The 21,641-nt window shown below is 45.5% G+C and overlaps 1 protein-coding gene and 1 long non-coding RNA gene across 4 annotated transcripts in view; one reads left to right on the top strand and one right to left on the bottom strand.

Annotated features, from left to right (window-relative positions):
- Positions 1–15,827, top strand: part of LOC140190213 (RNA binding protein fox-1 homolog 3-like) — a 43,144-nt gene extending 27,317 nt beyond the window's left edge. For 2 of the 3 annotated variants that reach the window (XM_072246763.1, XM_072246762.1), the window contains 2 exons: positions 4,735–4,813; positions 8,951–9,785. In XM_072246763.1, the coding sequence (XP_072102864.1) occupies positions 4,735–4,813; positions 8,951–8,999 (128 nt within the window). In that variant the 3' untranslated portion in view covers positions 9,000–9,785. Of the gene's footprint in view, positions 1–4,734; positions 4,814–8,950; positions 9,786–15,144 lie in introns of those variants that run through there. The other variant, XR_011883554.1, reaches the window with a different exon arrangement.
- LOC140190214 (uncharacterized) overlaps positions 13,698–21,641 on the bottom strand; it is an 80,911-nt gene continuing 72,967 nt past the window's right edge. The window contains exon 4 of the long non-coding RNA XR_011883555.1: positions 13,698–13,982. This is a non-coding gene — a long non-coding RNA (uncharacterized lncRNA). The remainder of the gene's footprint in view (positions 13,983–21,641) is intronic.

The following is a 21,641-nucleotide window of genomic DNA, read 5'->3' as shown; positions in this document are numbered from 1 at the left end:
TAACCTAGTGAACCTACGCTGCACCTCCTCCACAGCCAGGATGTCCTTCCTTAACCCTGGAGACCAAAACTGCACACAATACTCCAACTGTGGTCTCACCAGGGCCCTGTACAAATGCAAAAGGATTTCCTTGCTCTTGTACTCAATTCCCTTTGTAATAAAGGCCAACATTCCATCAGGCTTCTTCACTGCCTGCTGCACTTGCTCATTCACCTTCAGAGACTGATGAACAAGTACTCCTAGATCTCTTTGTATTTCACCCTTACCTAACTCCACACCGTTCAGATAATAATCTGCCTTCCTGTTCTTGCTCCCAAAGTGAATAACCTCACACTTTTTCACATTAAACGCCATCTGCCAAGTTTCTGCCCACTCACCCAGCCTATCCAAGTCACCTTAAATTCTCCTAACATCCTCATCACATGTCACACTGCCACCCAGCTTAGAATCATCAGCAAACTTGCTGATGTTATTCACAATGCCTTCCTCTAAATCATTGACGTAAATCGTAAATAGCTGTGGTCCCAATACCGATCCCTGTGGCACCCCACTAGCCACCACCTGCCATTCCGAGAAACACCCATTCACTGCCACCCTTTGCTTTCTATCTGCCAACCAGTTTTCTATCCATGTCAATATCCTCCCCCCAATGCCATGAGCTCTGATTTTACCCACCAATCTCCTATGTGGTACCTTACCAAATGCCTTCTGAAAGTCAAGGTACACCACATCCACTGGATCTCCCGTGTCTATCTTCCTGGTTACATCCTCAAAAAACTCCAATAGATTAGTCAAGCATGATTTGCCCTTGGTAAATCCATGCTGGCTCGGCCCAATCCTATCACTGCTATCAAGATATGCCGCTATTTCATCTTTAATAATGGACTCTAGCATCTTCCCCACTACTGATGTTAGGCTAACAGGGTGATAGTTCTCTGTTTTCTCCCTCCCTCCTTTCTTAAAAAGTAGGATAACATTTGCCATTCGCCAATCCTCAGGAACTGATCCTGAATCTAGCAACATTGGAAAATGAGCACCAATGCATCCGCAATTTCCAGAGCCACCTCCTTTAGTACCCTAGGATGCAGACCATCTGGACCTGGGGATTTGTTAGCCTTCAGTCCCTTCAGTCTACTCATCACCGTTTCCTTCCTAATGTAATCTGTTTCAGTTCCTCTGTTACCCTATGTCCTTGGCCCATCCATACATCTGGGAGATTGCTTGTGTCTTCCCTAGTGAAGACAGATCCAAAGTACTTATTAAATTCGTCTTCCATTTCTCTGTTTCCCATAACAATTTCTCCCAATTCATTCTTCAAGGGCCCAACATTGTTCTTAACTATCTTCCTTCTCTTCACATACCTAAAAAAACCTTTGCTATCCTCCTTTATATTCCTAGCTAGCCTGCGTTCATACCTCATTTTTTCTCCCCGTATTGCCTTTTTAGTTAAGTTCTGTTGCTCTTTAAAAATTTCCTAATCATCCGTCTTCCCACTCACCTTAGCTCTGTTATACTTCTTCTTTTTTAATGCTATGCTATCTCTGACTTCCTTTGTCAACCACTGTGGCCACTTTCCCCCCTTTGAATCCTTCCTTCTCCGGGGGATGAACTGATTTTGCACCTTGTACATTATCCTCAAGAATACCTGCCATTGCTGTTCCACTGTCTTTTCTGCTAGGATATCCGACCAGTCAACTTTGGCCAGCTCCTCCCTCATGGCTCCATAGTCTCCTTTGTTCAACTGCAATACTGACACTTCTGATCTGCCCTTATCCCTCTCAACTTGCAGATAAAAACTTATCATATTATGGTCACTACCTCCTAATGGCTCCTTTACTTCAAGATCACTTATCAAATCCTGTTCATTGCACAACACTAAATCCAGAATAGCCTTATCCCTGGTTGGCTCTCGTACAAGCTGCTCCAAAAATGCATCCTGTGAGCACTCTACAAACTCCCTATCCTGGGGTCCAGTACCAACCTGATTTTCCCAGTTCACCTGCATGTTGAAATCCCCCATAACTACAGCGACATTTCCTTTGCCACATGCCATTGTTAACTCCCTATTCAACATGCACCCAATATCCATGCTACTGTTTGGGGGCCTGTAGATAACACCTATTAGGGTCTTTTTGCCCTTATTGTTCCTCAGTTCTGTCCACACTGACTCTACTTCTCCTGATTCTATGTCCCCCCTTGCAAGGGACTGAATCTCATTCCTTATCAACAGGGCCACCCCACCCCCTCTGCCCACATTTCTGTCCCTTCGATAGCATGTATACCCTTGTACATTCAATTCCCAGGTCTGATCCCCCTGCAGCCATGTCTCCGTTATCCCAACAACATCATAGTTACCCATTCGCACCTGTGCTTCAAGCTCATCCGCCTTATTTCTGACACTTCATGCATTCAGATATAGAATTTTTAACCCATTTCTCCTCTCTCTGCTTAAATCGCTGCCTATTGTGCATAACCCAGCTCCCCGAACTCTCACCGGGCTATACGCCCCTTGAATTTTGTTGTCCTTCTTAAACTTACTTACTCTTTCTGCACATTTAACTCCATGCTCCGTCAGACCATCCCTCTGCACATGTATCCTCCTTATCACTCGTTCCGCCTCACCTTTCTCTACTTCATACTTAATATTCCGGAACTGTGTAATCCCCACCTGTCCTTTATACTTCATCTCGCTATCCTCTCTCACATTCTGGATCCCTGCCCCCTGCAAATTTAGTTTAACCCCCCCCCCCCAAGCAGCACTAGCAAACTTTCCTGCAAGAATGTTAGTACCCCTCCAGTTCAGGTGTAAACCGCCCCATTGGAACAGATCCCACCTTCCCTGGAACAAAGCCCAATTATCTAAAAACCTGAAGCCCTCCCTCCTGCACCATCCTCTCAGCCACATATTGATCTGTATAATCCTTCTGTTCCTCGCCACACTCGCACGTAGCACAGGTAGCAATCCTGAGATTGTTACCTTGGAGGTCCTGCCTTCAGCTTCGCACCTAACTCCCTGAACTCACTACGCAGGACCCCCTCACTCTTCCTACCCACGTCGTTGGTCCCTACATGGACCACAACATCTGGTCTTGCCCTCCCTCTCAAGAATAACCTGCACCCGATCTGAGATGTCCCAGACCCCGGCACCAGGGAGGCAACATACCAGCCGAGACTCCCGATCTCCCCCACAGAATCTCCTATCTGCCCCCCTGACTATAGAATCCCCTATCACTACCGCTGTTCTCTCTTCCCTCTTCCCCTTCTGAGTCGAGGGTCCAACCTCAGTGCCAGAGACAGGACCACTGCAACTTGTTCCTGGTAGGTCATCCCCACCAACAGTATCCAAAATGGCATACTTATTGTTGATGGGAATGGCCACAGGGGTGCTCTGCTCTCTCTGCCTGCTCCCCCTCCATCTCCTTTGTTATTATTATTATTTTTATACTTATTACTTTTTTTCTCAGCTCAAGCTGGTAAACCTGAGGTATGGGCATAGCCAAGCACACTCATTTCTCAATTACTAGGAACTTTGGTGGTGTTTAGTATTGTGGCTTTCTGAAGATTTACACAGACATTGCTGTGTAGCTCTAATTGTTTAGTGCTATTGTGTAATGACTTTGGAATGACACCAGTTGTAGATATTGCTATTGGAAAAAGTATATCTTGTTCATGTTTCAATTTTAATAGTTCAATTTTAATTCAGCACATTTCTGGTGTTTTTCACTTATTCAGTTCTGTATGTTATGTGTTTTTGGAATGGCTAAGCATTTTAAGTAAGTTGTTCTTGCTTGTTTATGTTGTATTATTATTATTATTATTTGTATTTGTAGTTTGTCTTCTTTTGCACATTGTCTGTTTGTCAGTCTTTGTGGACAGTTTTCCACTAATTGTATTTCTTTCAATGTGATCTACTGAGAATGCCTGCAAGAAAATACATCTCAAGGTTGTATATGGTGACATATATGTACTTCGATAATAAATTTACACTGAACTTTGAACTCTGATGGTGTGGAATTTCAGGCAGTTGGAGTATTATAAGCAGTTTGGGACCCCTTATCTAAGAAAAGGATGCACTGGCATTGAACAGTATCTAGAGGAAGTTCATGAGAATGATCCTGCAAATGAAAGGTTTAATATATGAGGAGCATTTCACGGCTCTAGGCCTGTACTTGCTGGAGTTCAGGAGAATGAGGGAGGATCTCATTGAAACCTATCGAATATTGAAAGACCTAAGTAGAGTGGACATGATGTTTCCTGTAGTGGGGGAGTCGAGGTCTGGAGGGCACAGCCTCAAAATAAAAGAACATTCCTTTAGAACAAAAACAAGGGGGAATTTCTTTAGCCAGAGGATGGTGAATCTGTAGAATTCATTGCAACAGGTGGCTGGGGAGGCAAAGTGATACGGTATATTAAAGGCAGGGTTGATTAGTAAAGGCATCAAAGGTTACGGGGTAAAAGAAGGAGAATGGGGTTGAGTAGGAATGATAAATCAGCCGTGGTGGAACGGTGGAGCGGACTCGTTGGGCAGAATGATACATTTCTGTTCCTCTGTTTTATGGTCTTATGGACTCAGTAGTATGGGCAACTTTAGAAAATTCTGCAACTAACTACGGCACCACATTTCCCCATTGACAGAGGTAGGTTTGGAGGGTTTATTGGTGGCCCTGACATTGTCACACCATCCTATTTGTTTGCAATTAAAATAACTGGAGGTAATTCGCTTGAACATTTCAGGTACGGCAGAGTGTACACCGCAGCTGATCCCTACCATCATGCCCTGGGACCTGCCGCAACTTATGGTGTCGGGACAGTGGTGAGTGCCCAAACCTGAATGGAATTGGGGCTATATGAATTAAGATATGGAATTATTTAGGTTGCAGGGTTTAATCTGGTGGTTTGAGAGGATGTGGATTCAAGAAATGTCCCTTTTTTGAGTTAATGGGGAGACTGGGGCTTGTGTTATAACAAGAGTAACATACACAAGACACTGGAGGATCTCAGCAGGTTAGGCACCATCGATGGAAAGGAATAAATGTGGACTCTTTATTCCTTTCCACAGATGCTCCTTGATTTGCTGAGCCCTTCCAGCATTTTGCATCTGTTACTCTGGATTTGCAGCACCTGCAGAATCCCTTATCGTTGTAACAAGAGGTTGGATAGGCAGGGTTTTTTTTTCTCCCTGGTGTGCATGAAGTTAGCCTTATAGAAGTTTATAAAATTACAAGGGGCAGAAATTCAAGTGAAGTCGTGATGTGGTTAACTACATACATGTAGACAGAAACGAGTCAATGTTACTTCAAACCAGCATATAAAGCACTGTAGTACACATAACGCACATAACACAATAACGTATGAAGGTAAGGATAATGTCTACAATTGAATTACACATAAATAACAAATGAGTGCATTAATATTAAATATTGTAAGGTACAGAACAGATTAACCAGTGACACTTCGAATACGATACGGCAGGGTGTTCAGAAACCGAATGGCCTGGGGGAAGAAACTGACCATTCTTACTTTTATGCATTGTAAACTTTTGCCTGATGTTAGAAAGGATGCTGGATGGATGGGTGGGGTCCTTAATAATACTAAGGACCCCGCGCATGCAGCGCTCCTGATAGTGTCCCTGATGGATGGATCCTCTCAGCTGTTCTCACAGTCCTTTGTAGGGACTTCTGGTCTGATGTTCGACTGCTGCCATACCTGATGGAGATGCAACTTGTTAGGGTGCTTTCAGAGGTCCTCCAGTAAAATGCAGTTAAATTTGGGAATTGGGGCCTTGCTTGTCTCAATCTTCTTGGGAAGTGGAGACGCAGCTCTGCCTTCTTGTTCAGGGAGGTGATATTAAGGGACCAGGTGAGGTCATTCATGATGTGAACTCCCAGGAACTTGGTGCACTTAACTCTCTCTATAGAGAAGACGAAGAAGAAAGCCCTTAACTTTGAGTGGAGTTATCGGGACACCATCATGACAGTGTTTCTTTTAGCAGGCTTTCTTATTTTTATGAGGCCGAGTTGCTAGCTCGATGCTCAACACAGCATGGATGGAAAGCGTGCAAGGGAGCCAGCTGGATTCGAACTCGGGAGCCTTCGCTCCGAAGTCTGGCGCTGATGCCACTACGCCACCAGCTGGCTCTCTCTATAGAGCAGCCATGTATTCACAGAGAGGAATGGTTCGTCTGCACCTTCCTGAAGATTTCCTTCGTCATCTCGACGTTCAGGCTTACGTTGTTCTTCTCACACCAATCCATGAGCTTCTCCACCTCCCCTCAATTCTCCATTTCATCACCGTCATCGTTCTTGATCATTAAAGTAGGGAATTCAACAATCAGTGGCCACTGTACACCTGCTTGTTAATGCAAATAACTAATCAGCCAATTATATGGCAGCAGCTCAGTACTTGAAAGCATGCAGATGTGTTCAAGAGATTCAGTTGTTGTTCAGACCAAATATCAGAATGGGGGAAGAAATGTGTTCTAAGTGACTTTGATCATGGAAAGATTGTTGGTGCCAAATGGGGTGATTTGAGTATCTTAGAAACTGCTGACCTGGAATTTTCATGCACAACAGTCTCTGGAATGCTGCAAAAAGCAAACAAACAAACAAAGAAAAAATCCACCAAGTGGCAGTTCTGCGGACAAAAATGCCTTGTTAATGACAGGAGTCACAGGAAGATTGGCCAGAGTGATTCAATGTGCAAGGAAGGTGACAGTAACGCAAATAACCATGCATTACAACAGTGGTGTGCAGAAGAGCATCTATGTATACACAACAAATCAAATCTTGAAGTGGATAGGCCACAGCAGCAGAAGACCACGTACATTCACACAGTGGCCACATTATTAGGTACTTCCTGTACCTCCTAAGCTAGCGGGCAGAGTTTTAAGGAAATAAGCGGGTGTTTTAAAAGGGAACCCAGGAGGTAACTTTCACCACACAGAGAATGGTGGGTGTCTGAGAGGAGCAGCCAGCGCAAATCATAGAGGCAGGATCCATGTCAATGTCAATATCACAGATAGCGAAAGCCTAAGTGAGTAGAGGCCAAATGCAGGCAAATGGGGACCAGCTCAGACAGACATCATGAAGGATAAATATTTAGGCAAAAGGGTGAGATATTTTGAGAGGGTGGTGTTAGGGATGGGGTGAGTAGCAATTTGACTCCGTGGTTGGTGAGCTCATATGGTCGGGGAGTCTAGAACCAGAGGGCAGAGCCCCAGAATAGAAGGATTACCCTTTAGAACAAGGCTGAGAATGAATTTCATTGCCACAGATGGCTATTGAGGCCAGGTCATAGGGTATATTTAAAGTGGAGGTTGATGGGCTCTTGATTGATCAGGGTGACAAAGGTTACCAAGAGGAGGCAGAAAAATGGGTTGGAGAGAGATGATAAGTCACCCATGATGGAATGGCGAAGCAGAATTCATGGGCTGAAAGGCCTAATTATGCTCCTACATCTTACAGTCTAAGGCGAGGTTAAGGTGAGGTATGCTTTCTTGAAATGGCATCACAAGCATGTTGATGTGGCAACCACAAAACATAAAGTAATAAAGAAAAAGACTGAGCAAAGCAAGACATCAGTGCAAATAAATATCAAACACAATCAGAGACAAGTCCATACTAGTGCAACTGGTGTTCCTCTCTGTTCCATTCCTAAGGTAGAATACAATTTGGACATGAATCTTATATTGTCCCTACACTTGCTTTCATTGATTGAATATAACAGTCAGGGAGCCATGTTATAGCTGACCAGAATATTGGTTAGGTTGTACCTTGAGAATTGTATGCATTTCAGAACAGGAAGGACGTGGAGGCTTTAGAGAAAGTGCAGAAGAGGTTCACTAGGATGCTGACTAGATTAGAGCATATTAACTTTAAGGAGAGGTTGGACAATGACCATAAGATACAGAAGCAGAATTAGGGCATTTGGCCCATCGAATCTGTTCCAGCATTTCATCATGGCTGATCCATTTTCCCTCTCAGCCATAATCTCCTGCCTTCTCCCCATATCTGTTCATGCTCTGACTAATCAAGCACCTATCAACCTCTGCCTTAAATATGGCCAATGACTTAGCCTCCACAGCCGTCTGTGGCAACAAATTCTATAGATTCTCCTCTCTCTGGCTGAAGAAATTCCTCCTCATCTCCGTTCTAAAAGGATAACCCTCTATTCTGAGGCTGTGTCCCCTGGTCTTAGACTCCCCCATCATAGGAAACATCCTCTCCACGTCCACTCAATTGAGGCCTTTCAACATTCGGTAAGTTTCAATAAAGTCACCATGAGGTTTCAATGAGCTTAGTTTCTTTTCTCTGGAGCGTTGGAGGCTGACAGATGACCTAATAGAGATTCACAAAATGATGATAAACATTAATTCTGCCCAAGGATCTCGGCCCAAAACGTCAACGGTACTCTTTCCATATATGCTGCCTGGCCTGCTGAGTTCCTGTTGCCTGGATTTCCAGCATCTGCAGATTTTCTCTTGTTTGTCATAAGAAACATTAATCAGAAGTTGTCTTCAAGGATAGATATGCCAAATACGGAGTGTAAAGGTCTATGGGGAGAATTTAAAGGAGATGTTAGTGTAAGTAGGAACATGGTAAAAGTATTTACATATCAGGGTAGAAAAGTCAAATACTAGATGGTAGAGCTTTGAGGTGGGAAGGGTAAAATTGAAAGGGAAGGGTAAATTTATTTTTTTTTTTCACATTTGATAGATGCCTGGGGAGGTGATGGAAGCAGACGCAATTGTAAAATTCAAGAGGCATTTAGGCAGGCACATGAAGAGACTGGGAACAGAGGGATACGGATCATGAGCAGGCAGAGCTTAATTTGGTGTCATAGTCAGCACAGATGTAGTGGGCCGAAGGGCCTGTTGATGCGCCCGTCCTGTGCTGTTTGATAAAGTCTGGGTAACCATTACTAAGCTGCGCGTTTCATTGTCTGATTGCAGGCCGGTCTGTATCGTGGAGGATACAACAGATTTACTCCGTACTAAATGAGGCACAGACTGAAGAATAAAGGTCCCCGGCCTCGGAGGCTCCCCTCTGACTGACCTCGTCGGATAACGTAAAGTTACCTTCTGGAGGCTGGAGCGTGCCTTCGATCTCCTGCGCGGCGCCAACCGTGTCTTGGTTGAACTTAGAAGACTCACTGGTTGATTTTTGGTTTTGAATTTGCTCTGAGGGAGATGAATTCACACGACATACGCCGCATAACCGAGGACCGTGAACAGGCACCGCTCCTCCCACAGGTGCTAACGTTTAAGGATTACCAATGCGTTTGAGGCTTGCTCAGGTTACTTTGACTAAAGCAGGAGGGAGATATAATTTAGGAGTTTCCCGGGAGCACTCGGGATTTATTTTCGTTTTGTTGTTTATATTATTGCTTCTTAAAAATCTTCTCCCTGATGTTCAAGTTAACAAAATGAGTGGGAGAAGTCCGGTTTATTTAAGGTATTCATTAGATTCCTCCTTCCCCATCTCCTTGTCTGAGTCTCCATCGCGCATTTAGGCCCGCCAATCCGAGTTTCGTGACGCAGCGGGTACAAGTGCTTTCTCGCTGCATCCTGACGTCTGGTCGCGCAAGCCTGCGTATGTTTGTGTGCGATTATGTAGTTCGCACATTTTTTTCTCTGCTTGAGAACGCCTCCGCCCCCCCCCCCTCAGTGATCAGCTTTCCTTCCCTCATGTCAAAGGCGTGCGTGTCGATAGGTTATCATGCGTCCTACACCGTGGGCGAAGGGTAGGACCTTGGGGAGCTGAACGGGTGTGTGTGTGTTGGGGGTGGGGGGGTGGGTGGGTGGGTGGGGGAGATCTGGTTGGTGTGGGTAGGTCGGCAGGGACGCGGCGGGCCGATACCCTAAATGTTGTATTCTCCGTGCTTCCATTACTCAGTGCCCTCACGCTGAATGTCCCCGTTGCTCGCTTCTGTTCCGGAAACGTCGATAAAGTTTTAGACTTAGTTCAAGACAAACCAGATCGAGTTTACAACTGGTTACAATATTCATAAGATATTAGCTAATCGGCCCATAGAGTCTGCTCCGCCATTCACTTTTTGCAGATTTGCCGTCAACCCCGTTCTCCCGCCTTCCTGCACCGGAAAAGGGAATTGCTGCCAAGTCAGTTGGGCTATGACAGTGCAGTGGCCTTCCATCATGCACCTGCGCCAAAACGTAGTCCCACTGGAAGTCCAGAGCTTGCTCTTCAGGATCCTGGGAGGGTCTGTACAGTCAGTTCGATTCCTTACACTGGTTGCCTTCGGCATACCTCAGGGTTAACTAATACCTGTAACACAGAGAGAGTTTTATCCTGTTCCGGAGGTTTATGCCCGGGGCAGTGAGGGAGTTTGATTCTATTCTTAATTCCGTGACCTGGGAATGTGTGATGAACCAGCATAGGAGTTTTACTCTGTGTCTAACTTTGGGAGTGTGAGGCAGAAGGAACATGGTGTCAGACACAGCCTCGGTCTGTACCGAGCCCCGTGACGGGATACAGGAGAGGGAATTTTACTCTGCGACTAACGCCGTGCACTGGGACTACGTGGAGGGAAAGCGCAGAGCGAGATTCATTCTGCGTCTGACCCCGCACGGTGGGAGTGCGTGATGGGATAGTGTTGGGGGGAGGTCACTGTGTCTGACCTTGAGAGTGTGTGATGGGACAGTGTGGAACTTCACTCTGTGTCTGACCCCGGGAGTGGGTGACATGACATCATAGAGGTAGCATCACTCTGTATCTGACCCCGTGACGGAACAGCACAGAGCGAGAATTACTCTGTACTTGACGTAGAACGCTGACCAGCATGTCCAGAGCAACCCACACAAAATTTTAAAGGAACTCAGCGGGACAGACAGTATCTATGGAGGGGAATAAGCAGTCCACGTTTCGAGCTGAGAAAACTCGGGGACTGTTTACTTCCATCCGGACATGCTGCCTGACGTGCCAAATCCTTCTGTATTTTGGGTGTGTTATTTTGAATGTTGATGTTCAGTGAGAAAATGGAATATATTCGTTTGCCCGCACTGGCCACTCTCCCCGAGTCTATTACAGCTGATGTTGTAAGGCCAACGGCTGAGTGAGGGTGAGGATGGTGTGAAGCATTTATCACCTGCCGCCATTCTTTTTGTTCATCTCAAAGACATCGCTAAAACAGTTTGAAAATACCAATCCCAGGAACTCTTGGAACTTATTCCCTTTCTCCTTCCTCAGCGTTCCTCAGATTTCCTCTCAGAATGTTCAGCTGCTGTCCCTCATCTTCCAGATCCCTGGTTCCACCACAAAATCCAGGCGTGCGTGTGTGTGTGGGAGAGGGGGTGAGGTGGGGCTATGAATTCAGTGTGACGAAGGGCCACGCTCGCGAGTGCCGCGAGACCGCAGTCAGAGAAGGGCGACTGCATTGCTGGCTTGTTGTTGAAACTTTGACCACGCGTCGCCCAACAATGCTACCCCACTTTAAAGCAGACCCCTCCCTCCTCTCCCACTCCGGTAGACGGGGGATTCTCACCAGTGCAATTTGGAACCCTGACCACAGCTGTCAGTCGGAAGGTCTCTTTCGCCCGTGCGTCCCTGTCTAACTCCTACTCTCCTCGCTGCTGTTCTGCGCTAGTTTCCTGGATTTCCTACTTTTGTACTGGTCAGTGCATGGACACCAAAGTCTGATAATAAAATTGCCGTGGGTTTGCACACTCTTGCGCATGTACAGTTGCATTTTTGAGTAACTATCCTCTTTGCAAATGCATTATGGGAATGTTTACCTCCTTCCCCTTTCTACCCGCCAGTCCTCCCGCTCCAAAAATGTCCCCCTTGTGCGTCTTCACAAATTAACACAGTTTCCGGCGCCTTCCTGTTTTAGTATGTATGGCTTTCCTCTGTCTTACAGCATTGTGCGATTTCCCAGAAACTCTAGACATTTCCCCATCACCCTTACTGGCTCCCTAGTTCCTACACCACTCCGAGTGGTCTTCTAGTACGTTTGCTTTCCCACATCGCGATCCTAGACTTGACCATCTTCCCTTTCCTCGAACTCGCAGCCAAGTGCCTCGAAGACCCAGCGACTCCGGTTCGATCCTGACTGGCGGCGATGTCTCTGCGCGTGACCACATGGGTCCTCCTCCCCCCGCAGCCCCGCTCTTCGCCCTCGGCAGCTTTCGATTTCTTCCCACAACCCGGAAACGATCTGAATTCATAGGTTAATTTACCCATATATAAATGGCCCTAATATGGGCCGGGGTCGGGAGCTGGTAAATCTGGGAAGTTGATTGGCTTCTGATAATAGGTTGACGGGAAGGAGGTGTTGATTAAAATAGAATGATAGAGTTGATAGACAGGCATAATTAAGAATCACGATGCTGCTCTCTTCAATGGGGAAATGATGTGAAAACGACCCACACAGTCCTGGAATAAATTTTAGTTCTTCTGTCGAGCTTTCAGTCAATGGGTACACCGTTCCATCCAATTTTATCAAGTTTGAGGGATGATGTGTGCACATGCACATGCACACGCACACACACACACACACACACGCACGCACGCACGCGCGCACGCACGCACACACACACACACACACGCACGCACACACGCACGCACACACGCACGCACGCACGTGCCGATGTCGGGATCGAACCCGGGTTGCCAAGCTTTGAGGCAGCGGCTCTGCCGCTGGGCCACCTTGCCGCTTGCCCCCGTTCCTTTTTCTAACTTGCTGGTTGCATTTGTTGAAACCCTGCCCCTCCTATAATTACATTTCCAATGCTCTTCATAAAGTTGTACAACTGGGAAATAGAGGCCATTCGGTCTAACGTCCATTTTGCTCAAGGTCCTACTTGTAGAGCAGTATAGCACAGAAAAAACGCTTTCGGACCAGGATACCCGTGTTGACCATAATGCTTAATTAAACTAAGTCTGTTGCCTGAGGTGACCATAATGCTAAGTTAAACTAAGTCTATTGCCTGCACGTGGTCTGTATCACCCCATCCCCTGCATGCTCTTGTGCCTCTCTAAATGCCTCTGAAAACGTCACAATCGTGTGTGCTCCTACCACCATCGCAGTAGGTAGGCACCTACCACTAAAAAAACAATGACCAGCATATCCTTCAAACATTCCCTCTTGGACTTGAAGGCTGTGCCATCTAGCAATTAACATTTCTGTCCCTGCGAGGGCAAAACTCCGTGACTCTCCACCCTCTTATCATTTAATTGAATTCTATCAGGTTTCGCCACCACCCCTTCCCCTCTTCCCAGCCTGCTACACTCTAGAGAAAACAACCCATTTGACCAACCTCATCTTGTAGCTAATACTCTCTAATACAAGCAGCATCGTGATGAGCCTCTTCTGCACCCTCTCTTAAACTTTCATAACCTGTCTGTAACGGGGCTGATCGAGGTTATCATATTTGCCCGTGCTTGGCTCACATCCCCCTCAACCTTTCTTATCCATGCACCTGTCCGTGTCTTTTAAACGTTGTAATTGTGCACGCCTCTTTCACTTCCTCTGGCACTACACCAATTTCCTCCCTACCCCACATTTCACATCTCTGCACTCTTTGCAGCCCACTCCCTGTCTTGTCATCATTTGAAAATTTGCCGCACGGGTATTTCCAGCTTTTTATGCTTTATTTCAGGTTTTCAACACGTCCACTATTTCTTTCGCCCCTCACTGAAGCATAACGTAAACAACGCGTGGTAGTATCAAGATCGTACCAGTTCAGCTAGACTTCCCTCCCCTCCCCCCATGTAACCTGTGTGGGCAAATATGACCAAATGGGCAGCGCAGTTAGTTCAATATGACCCAGGATGGTTAAAGAAGACCCCAATGCCCCCTCTCTTTTTTTAATTTCATTCCTTATTGTGGTTTCTCCCCCAGTTCTCTGGCTGCTCACGTCCAGCAGCGGCATTCCCACGGCCGACTGCTGCATCCTCAGCCCCGGCCTCCTTAGTCGCTTGCTCATCTGACCTCTGACCTCATCTGCCTCTTGTCTTCCAACTTCCCTGAGGGAAACAGACAGAAAAAAAAACACGTGAGGTTGGAGGTTTGTGCAAATTGGACAGGGCTTATCCTAACTATGCCCCTCTCCCGGTGGACAGCTGGGCTTGGATGTGCATGAGCAGCAAGAAGCTACTCGACTCCTCAAGCCTGCTCCACCATTTTGTAAGTCACTGGCTGATCTGCATGTCACCTTAACGTTGACATTCTCGCTTCCCCGGTGAATGGGTCACCCTTTGCTTACTGTTTGCTTTTTGCAGTTTGTTACAATATACTTAGGGACAATTCACTGTGCTTCCACAAATATGTTTCAAGAAACGCAAAAGAGGGTTATATGATATAAGATCATAGGATAAGAAAGTCTTACACCGTGGGGGTTTAAATTGTCCCGTGATTAGTTTAGGGTTAAATCGGGCGTTGTCTGGGGCTGCTGGGCACTGCGACTCCAAGGACTGGAAGGGCCTGTTCCGCGTGGGCTCTCTAAATAATCTGTTGCCTTGTTTCAAGGTCGTTGGAGTTTAGACTTAGATACAATTTACCGAGCGTTGGCAAGGCCAGTCCCACAAAACAGGACTGACACCCATGTTTAAGATTCATGCATTGGCATTGTAGTCAATTGGAAAGAGATCCATTAGGATAAAAGTGGTGTCCCATCACGGGCGGCTAAGTAAATCAGATGGAGTTGGGAATAATGGGGTCTGATTTTCCAGGAGCATGTAAGATCCCGACGTGCAATGGCAGGGTAGATATCAATATTTTTCCAGCAACGGGAGAGTCTGTAACGGTTTTCAGCGGGGATAGCCCATTAGAATGCAGATGCTCAGGAATTTCTCTCAGAGGACGGAGAATTGCCGCAATTCTCTATCCAACAAGGCTTATTTAAACAGGATATTTTTTTCTTTGAAAGATTGAGAAGAATGAGATCTCGAGGATCTTGCACTGTAGAGAAGTTAAGCTCAGGGTTAGATCAGTCAAGGTGACATTATTTGGTGGGGCAGGTTTGAAGGGCCGAGTGGCCTCTTGCTGCTCCTGTTTTCTGCTGCATTCGGCTCAGCTTTGCATACCAAGTACAGGCAGAAGTATCTAATCTCACGCAATGGGGGTGAAAAAAAACCTTAACTAAGGTTGTAATTTTTAATGGACAACACTGACCTCTTTCACCCATAGCCTCCAGGTTAAATTCTGATGAGCGTCATGGACCAGAAGGAAGGGCGGGCTGTAAAGTGAACTCCTGACGGGGCAACGCCAGTTCTGCGCTGCATACAAGGTCAAATTTTCACCTCCACGAGTCTTAACGGCCCCCAAGAACTCAAAGATAACCTGGCGATGTCTCACCCGTGGTCTGTATTGTTTACAGTTTCTTCAACTCGAACCTCGCTCACTGGATCGCGTCTCTTATCCTCTTCTCTTGTCTACCTCAACTTCTGAATTCCTTCAAACTATTTACACACACTTATGCCTATTTTGGCTTTGATTTTTTTATATGGAACTCTGCAATTAAATTGATTTTTCTCCTTGTAATTTCTCTATTTCTCTGTCTATGTCTGTGCTGAAATATAATCACGAACCTCTTACTCAAAGCTTTTTTCCCCCTCTCTCTTTAATGTCTATTTGGCTTCTCCTCAGTCCCTGTTGCAACTGAGGAGGGCAGCTTTTGCTATATTCTATTCTGTACCTGTTTCTATGTTCCTATCTTGTATCTATCCATTTCTAAATCTCTGTATGTAACAGTAGGGCGCGTAAATCCGCCTCTGTATCTCTGCTTGTAACTATCTCTCTGCACCGCCTCTGTATTTCAACTGATGCAGTTGTGTGTTTTAAGCTAAATCTATTTCATTCTTTGTATTCAAGATGACATGTATCAGTGCTTCTATTTGTATCTATCGTATGTTCTGCTTCTAAATTACAGGGGAATTGTGCAGCTTTCTCAGATACCTGTGGACACCTCCCCCTCTCTCCGTTTCTGTTTATTTTCAAACTGCAATCCTGTTTATCTCTAGCTGAACTGTCACTAACTCCACCTTCACTTGCTGTGTTACATCCCCATTCTACTCCGATCCCGTGTCTGGAGCCTGAGGTGAATGTTCGCCTTGCGCCTTGGGTGGTGATCTTGCCTGCTTGAAGGAGGCGGGGCAGGGGCAAGGACGGGGAGTGTGGGACGATCTCCAAAACAAAACCTCTCACCTATCTTAGAAAGTCATACAGAACAGAGGATCCCTCTCATCCTAAACTATATCCTCTAGTTCTGATTTCCCCACTGCTGGGGCGTTGAAGGATGACGGGGAGATCGAAGTACGTGAGGGAGGGGATTGCTGGAGTTGGGAGATATGATAGAAGGAGACAGAACAGAAAAAATATACACCCTAAACCTCTGTTCCTAGTTCGTGATTCCCCTACTCTGCGAGAAAGACTGTGTGCCCCTATATATTGTCCTACCCTCCAATGAATAGCCCCAACCTTCTCAACCTTTCTGCATAACAGTCCCGCGAGTCCCTGAACGTCTGCTCCATACTATTTTATCTGCTCCGTACTCTTTCCAGTTCGGTGCATTCCCTAATGTCTGATCCTGTTCCGGTTCAGTTCCTCTGTTTGTCGAGTTGTGGATGACAAATGTCTGCCGTTCACTTAGAAGTTCAACCGCAGAGGGCAAGTGGTAGAGATGCTGAGGAACATCTCCGCCACCTGACCCCATCGCTGTCGGCGTAGTGCTTGCAGTTTCTCCCCGTTACGCTCTCGAGTGCTAAGGTTTCATCCCACATTCTTGGGTCACTTGAATCCTGGTGCGTAGGAGTACACAATAACAGGGGGATGAAAGTGGATTTTGGAATCATAAGGCACGGGATGTCATAGAGTCATAGAGTAACTCTTTGGCCAGTTGGGTGCATGCTAGCCTCAGTATCCTCCCTGCTCGTCCCAAATATCTGCGGTTGGCCCATAAGATTCTAAGCTCTGTCCCTCCGTGTGGCTATACAAATACCTCTTAAATGTTGCAGCGGTACGTACCTCGATCACCTCTCTGGCAGTTAATTCCAGGTAATCACTGTGCTTTAGTCATAGTCATACTTTATTGATCCCGGGGGAAATTGGTTTATGTTACAGTTGCCCATAAATAATAAATAGTAATAGAACCATAAATAGTTAAATAGTAATATGTAAATTATGAAATAAGTCCAGGACCAGCATATTGGCTCAGGGTGTCTGACCCTCCAAGGGAGGAGTTGTAAAGTTTGATGGCCACAGGCAGGAATGGCTTCCTATGATGCTCTGTGCTGCATCTCGGTGGAATGAGTCTCTGGCTGAATGTACTCCTGTGCCCACCCAGTACATTATGTAGTGGATGAGAAACATTGACCAAGATGGCGTGCAACTTAGACAGCATCCTCTTTTCAGATACCACCGTGAGAGAGTCCAGTTCCATCCCCACAACATCACTGGCCTTACGAATGAGTTTGTTTACTCTGTTGGTGTCTGCTACCTTCAGCCTGCTGCCCCAGCACACAACAGCAAACATGATAGCACTGGCCACCATGGACTTGTAGAACATCCTCAGCATTGTCCGGCAGATGTTAAAGGACCTCAGTCTCCTCAGGAAATAGAGGAAGTTACCTCTAAGGTCCATTTGAAATCTCATCCCTCATCTTGTCTCTGCCCTCCAAATTTTGTACTCCTCAACACTGTACATAGACTATGATCATCCACCTTATATCATATCTGGATCATATCCTCATGATTTTAAAAATCTGCCGAGGTCACCCTCATTCTCCTATGTTCCAAAGAAAATGAGATCCAGTAGGATCAACCCCTCCCTGCAACTCAAACTCACCCGTCCAGGAAAAATCCTTTAAATCTCTTCTGCACCGTCTCCAGTTTACCAATATGCAAGCCATAACAGGGTAACCAAAACTGCACGAAGAAGGTCAGAAGAGGTTAGGGAAGAGTCTAGGGATGTATTTGAATTAAGGTCGAATGAGTTTACGTTTGATTCCTGTAGTGAGTGAGCCGAGGACCAGAGGGCAAAGCTTCATAATACAATGACGCCGCTTTATAGCAGAGATGAGGAGGATCTTTCTTTTAGCCAGAGGATGGCAAATTCATTGCCACTGCCGGCAGGAGAGGCCAATCCATTGGATATATTTAAAGCGGAGATTGATAGGTTCTTGATTACTTTGGGCGTCAAAGATTACACGGGGGGAGGGGTAGGGAGGCAGGACAATGTTGAGGTTGTTAATAAATCAGCCATGATGGAATGGCCGAGTAGAACCGATGATCCGAATGGCCTATTTTGCTCCTATATCTTATGGTTTTATGGCATTAGGCAGCGATAGAGTCTCAGGGCACGGGAGACAGGCCCTTCGGCTCAAGAACGCTAATCCTAAATTAATCCCATTTTACACTCTCCATCTACCCGTCAATCCCAATTCCACTTTCTACCCACACACTAGAGACAATATACGGCAGCCTCCGACCCGCACTTCCTTGACATGTGTGTGGAGACTGGAACACCCTGAGGGAGGAAACCCACATGGTCACAGGGAAAACGTGCAACCTCCACACAGATAGGTAAACTGTCAGGCGGAGAGGCGCAGACAAAGACACACAAACACGAGAGGAGGTCGGACTCGAACCGACATCGCTAGAGCTGTGAGGCAGCGGCTCCGCCCTTTGAAATGACCGCATCGTCCCATTGCCCGTTTTCTCTCCCCCCCCCCCCCGCCCCCACTTTTTCGCTTTGGATTGCTTGAGCGGTTGGTGGAGGCAGGTCCACTGACATTTACGAGGTATTTATCCGACAGCTCGAAACGTCACGCCACGGAAAGCCAGGGCCATGGAATTGGTGCAGATATTTGATGAGCAGCACGGAAATGACAGGCCGAGTGGCTTGTTTCCATGTCTGATGACTCTATACATCTGCGGACAATCTCATATTTAGAGCCGTCCTTACTACAGTTGAACACGATAAATGGTTAACATTTTCAAATGCGGTGCTGCAGAATGTGTTGCTTGTTAGCTCGTTGACTTATTTGGTTTTCCCGAGGTGGATACTGGGGCTGGGCAGAACGCACGTGAGCGAGGCAATGACATTTTTTTCGCCACATTGTCAGATTTCCCTTAAGGCTCGCTTAATTTGCAATAGTCGATCTCCATGAAGAACCATTAGCCATCCCAATGACATCATGGACAGCTTAGTGTGGGTGGGCAGAGGGAAGGGTAGAAAACCTGTCTCTTCTGATGATGCAGGTGTTGCTCCTAGGTCCCTGGTTCACTGCACAAGTACACTCAGGCGAATAGAGAGTAGTTCCTGTAAATGGCAGCAGTTTTCTAGTATCAGGTACAATCTGTGTCCCTGAGTGAGGTCGATCTCAAACTATTTGGAATCATAGAAAAATCGCCGAGGCTGGATGTAAAATGGTAACAACTTCCTCAGTTAACACTATCGACCTCCAACGCACTCCTTGTCCATCTCTCCATCTCCGTTTCAGTTTCCTGCACATCTCAACCCAGCTGTTCCACATCTCTATCCCTTATTCTCTCACCTCCATTACTTCCACATCTGTTTCTGTAACCTCTACAGTCACCTGTTTCTTCCTTTCAGTGTTTTTCACCTCTGTCTCTTTATTATAACCGTTAACTATATCTTTACCTCTATGTTGGTTTCCCTATCATCTTTGTCGTAGTTGCCTCTATCTCCTTGTCTCTCTCTCTCTCTCTCTCTCTCTGTATGTCTCTCTCTCCCTCTTTCCCTCCCATCACCACTATCACTGTCAACACCATTCTTTGATCTGTATCTTTTGAATCCTCAACTTTAATTGCCGTCATCTAGATTTCTGTAGAGTCGGTTATTGCCATCAAATGTCTTTCCTTTATCACTCTCTATATCTCTCCACCTCTTCCTTGATCTTTATACTCATAGACTTTGTTCTCTGTCACTCCACTTCCCTTTGTCTCTAAGTACAAGGTATTCTACAGATGCTGGAAATTTGGAGTAATACATACAATATGCTTCAGGAATTCAGCAAGTCAGGCAGCATCCATGGAAAGGATTATTCCTTTGCAAAGGCACTGCCTGACTTACTGATCTCTCATCATCTTCATTTTGTCTCACAATGGCTATCCTTATAAATCTCTCTCTCTCTCTCTCTCTCTCTCTCTCTCTGTCTCACCCTCTCTCTGCCATTCTGTCTCTAACCCTCTATATAGCAATACTCACTCCATCTCTAATCCTATTTCTCATCTTTCATTTAGGCATATTCCAAACTTTATCTCAATATACAGTACATCTGTATCTAAATCTAGATCTTTCTGCGAGAATCACTCCTCTTGTAAGCTGCAGTTGTTATTTTTTTTTTTTTGTTTTAGTCCTATATTTTACTCCATATGGCACAATAGTAGTTTATTCGTAGCTCCCGCCTCCACTTCTTGACCGTGTTATTAATTCTTATTTCTGCATTATTCATTGGTCTGTCTAATGTTGTATCTGTCAGTCCTTTACCTATTTACTGCCATTGCCAATATTATTGCACAAAGTTCACCGCTCCTATTGTAAATATATTTCACTACATGTAGTTGAGCTGTTTATTTTATTTAGAGATAAATCATGGTCCTGGCCCCACGAGACTGGGCTGCCCAAATATATGTGACCAATTAACCTGCTAACCTGAGCACCCAGAGGGAAAATGTGGTTACAGAGAGAATGTACAAGCTCCTTACAGATGGCGACAGAATTGAATCCGGGTCGCTGGTGTTATGCTAAACGCTATGCTACCATGCAGCCATTCAGAAAGGAGATGCAACAAAAAGAAGCGGAGGCTATGAAAAGTTATCTCTTTTGCCCTATCTCTCTTCTACCCCAATCTCACACTATCTCCCTCTCTATCTCTAGCATCATCCCCATCTCTGTCTCTACCTTATGTCTCTATTTCTATGTCTGTCTACAATGCTTTCCATATTACAATCTATCTCTCAAACACCATCTATGTCTATATAAACATTCCTATTTTGACTCCATTAATCTCTCTTCCTCTGTATGTCTCCCCTAGTCTGTCACACACACCACTCTACCGATCTCTATAACCCCACCTTTGTCTCTCGTTCTATCTTATTGTCTCAATAATTAGCTCAATTTCTACCTCTATCTCTATTTCTATCTCTACATCTATTTTGATCTGTATCTCTATCTCTATGTCTAATTCTATCTCAGTCTCTAACAACATCACTACTTCCAATATTATTGCTGTTTCTAAATGTCGTGGTCACAATCTCTATTTCTGTCCATGTCTCAGCTTCTATCCCTATCCCTATTCATCCCTGTCTGGATGTAAGTCCCCCAATATGTTTATCTGATTTTCTATTGATTTTTCATATCTCTCCCTGTCCGTTTCTCATTATATTGTTATCACTGACTCTGTTGTTATTAAATCCTCCTTATATCTCCATTTCTATTTCAATTTCCACCACTTCTTTCATATCTCTGTTGTCATAGCTCCACAGCTAGCTGCATCTCTACCTTTACTGCTATCACAATTGCCATTTTTATGCCTACCTGTTCTCTATCATTCTGCCTCTATCTGTAACCGTATCACTATATCTCTCTGTCTCAATCTCTATCACAAGACATATCCATATTTATATCTTTACTATTATTTTTATATCTGCACCACTATCAC

The sequence above is a fragment of the Mobula birostris genome, chromosome 29 (assembly GCF_030028105.1).
Source record: "Mobula birostris isolate sMobBir1 chromosome 29, sMobBir1.hap1, whole genome shotgun sequence".
Lineage (NCBI taxonomy): Eukaryota > Metazoa > Chordata > Chondrichthyes > Myliobatiformes > Myliobatidae > Mobula > Mobula birostris.
Note: the sequence above shows the minus strand (reverse complement) of the source record. Positions and strands in the feature narration are given on the sequence as shown.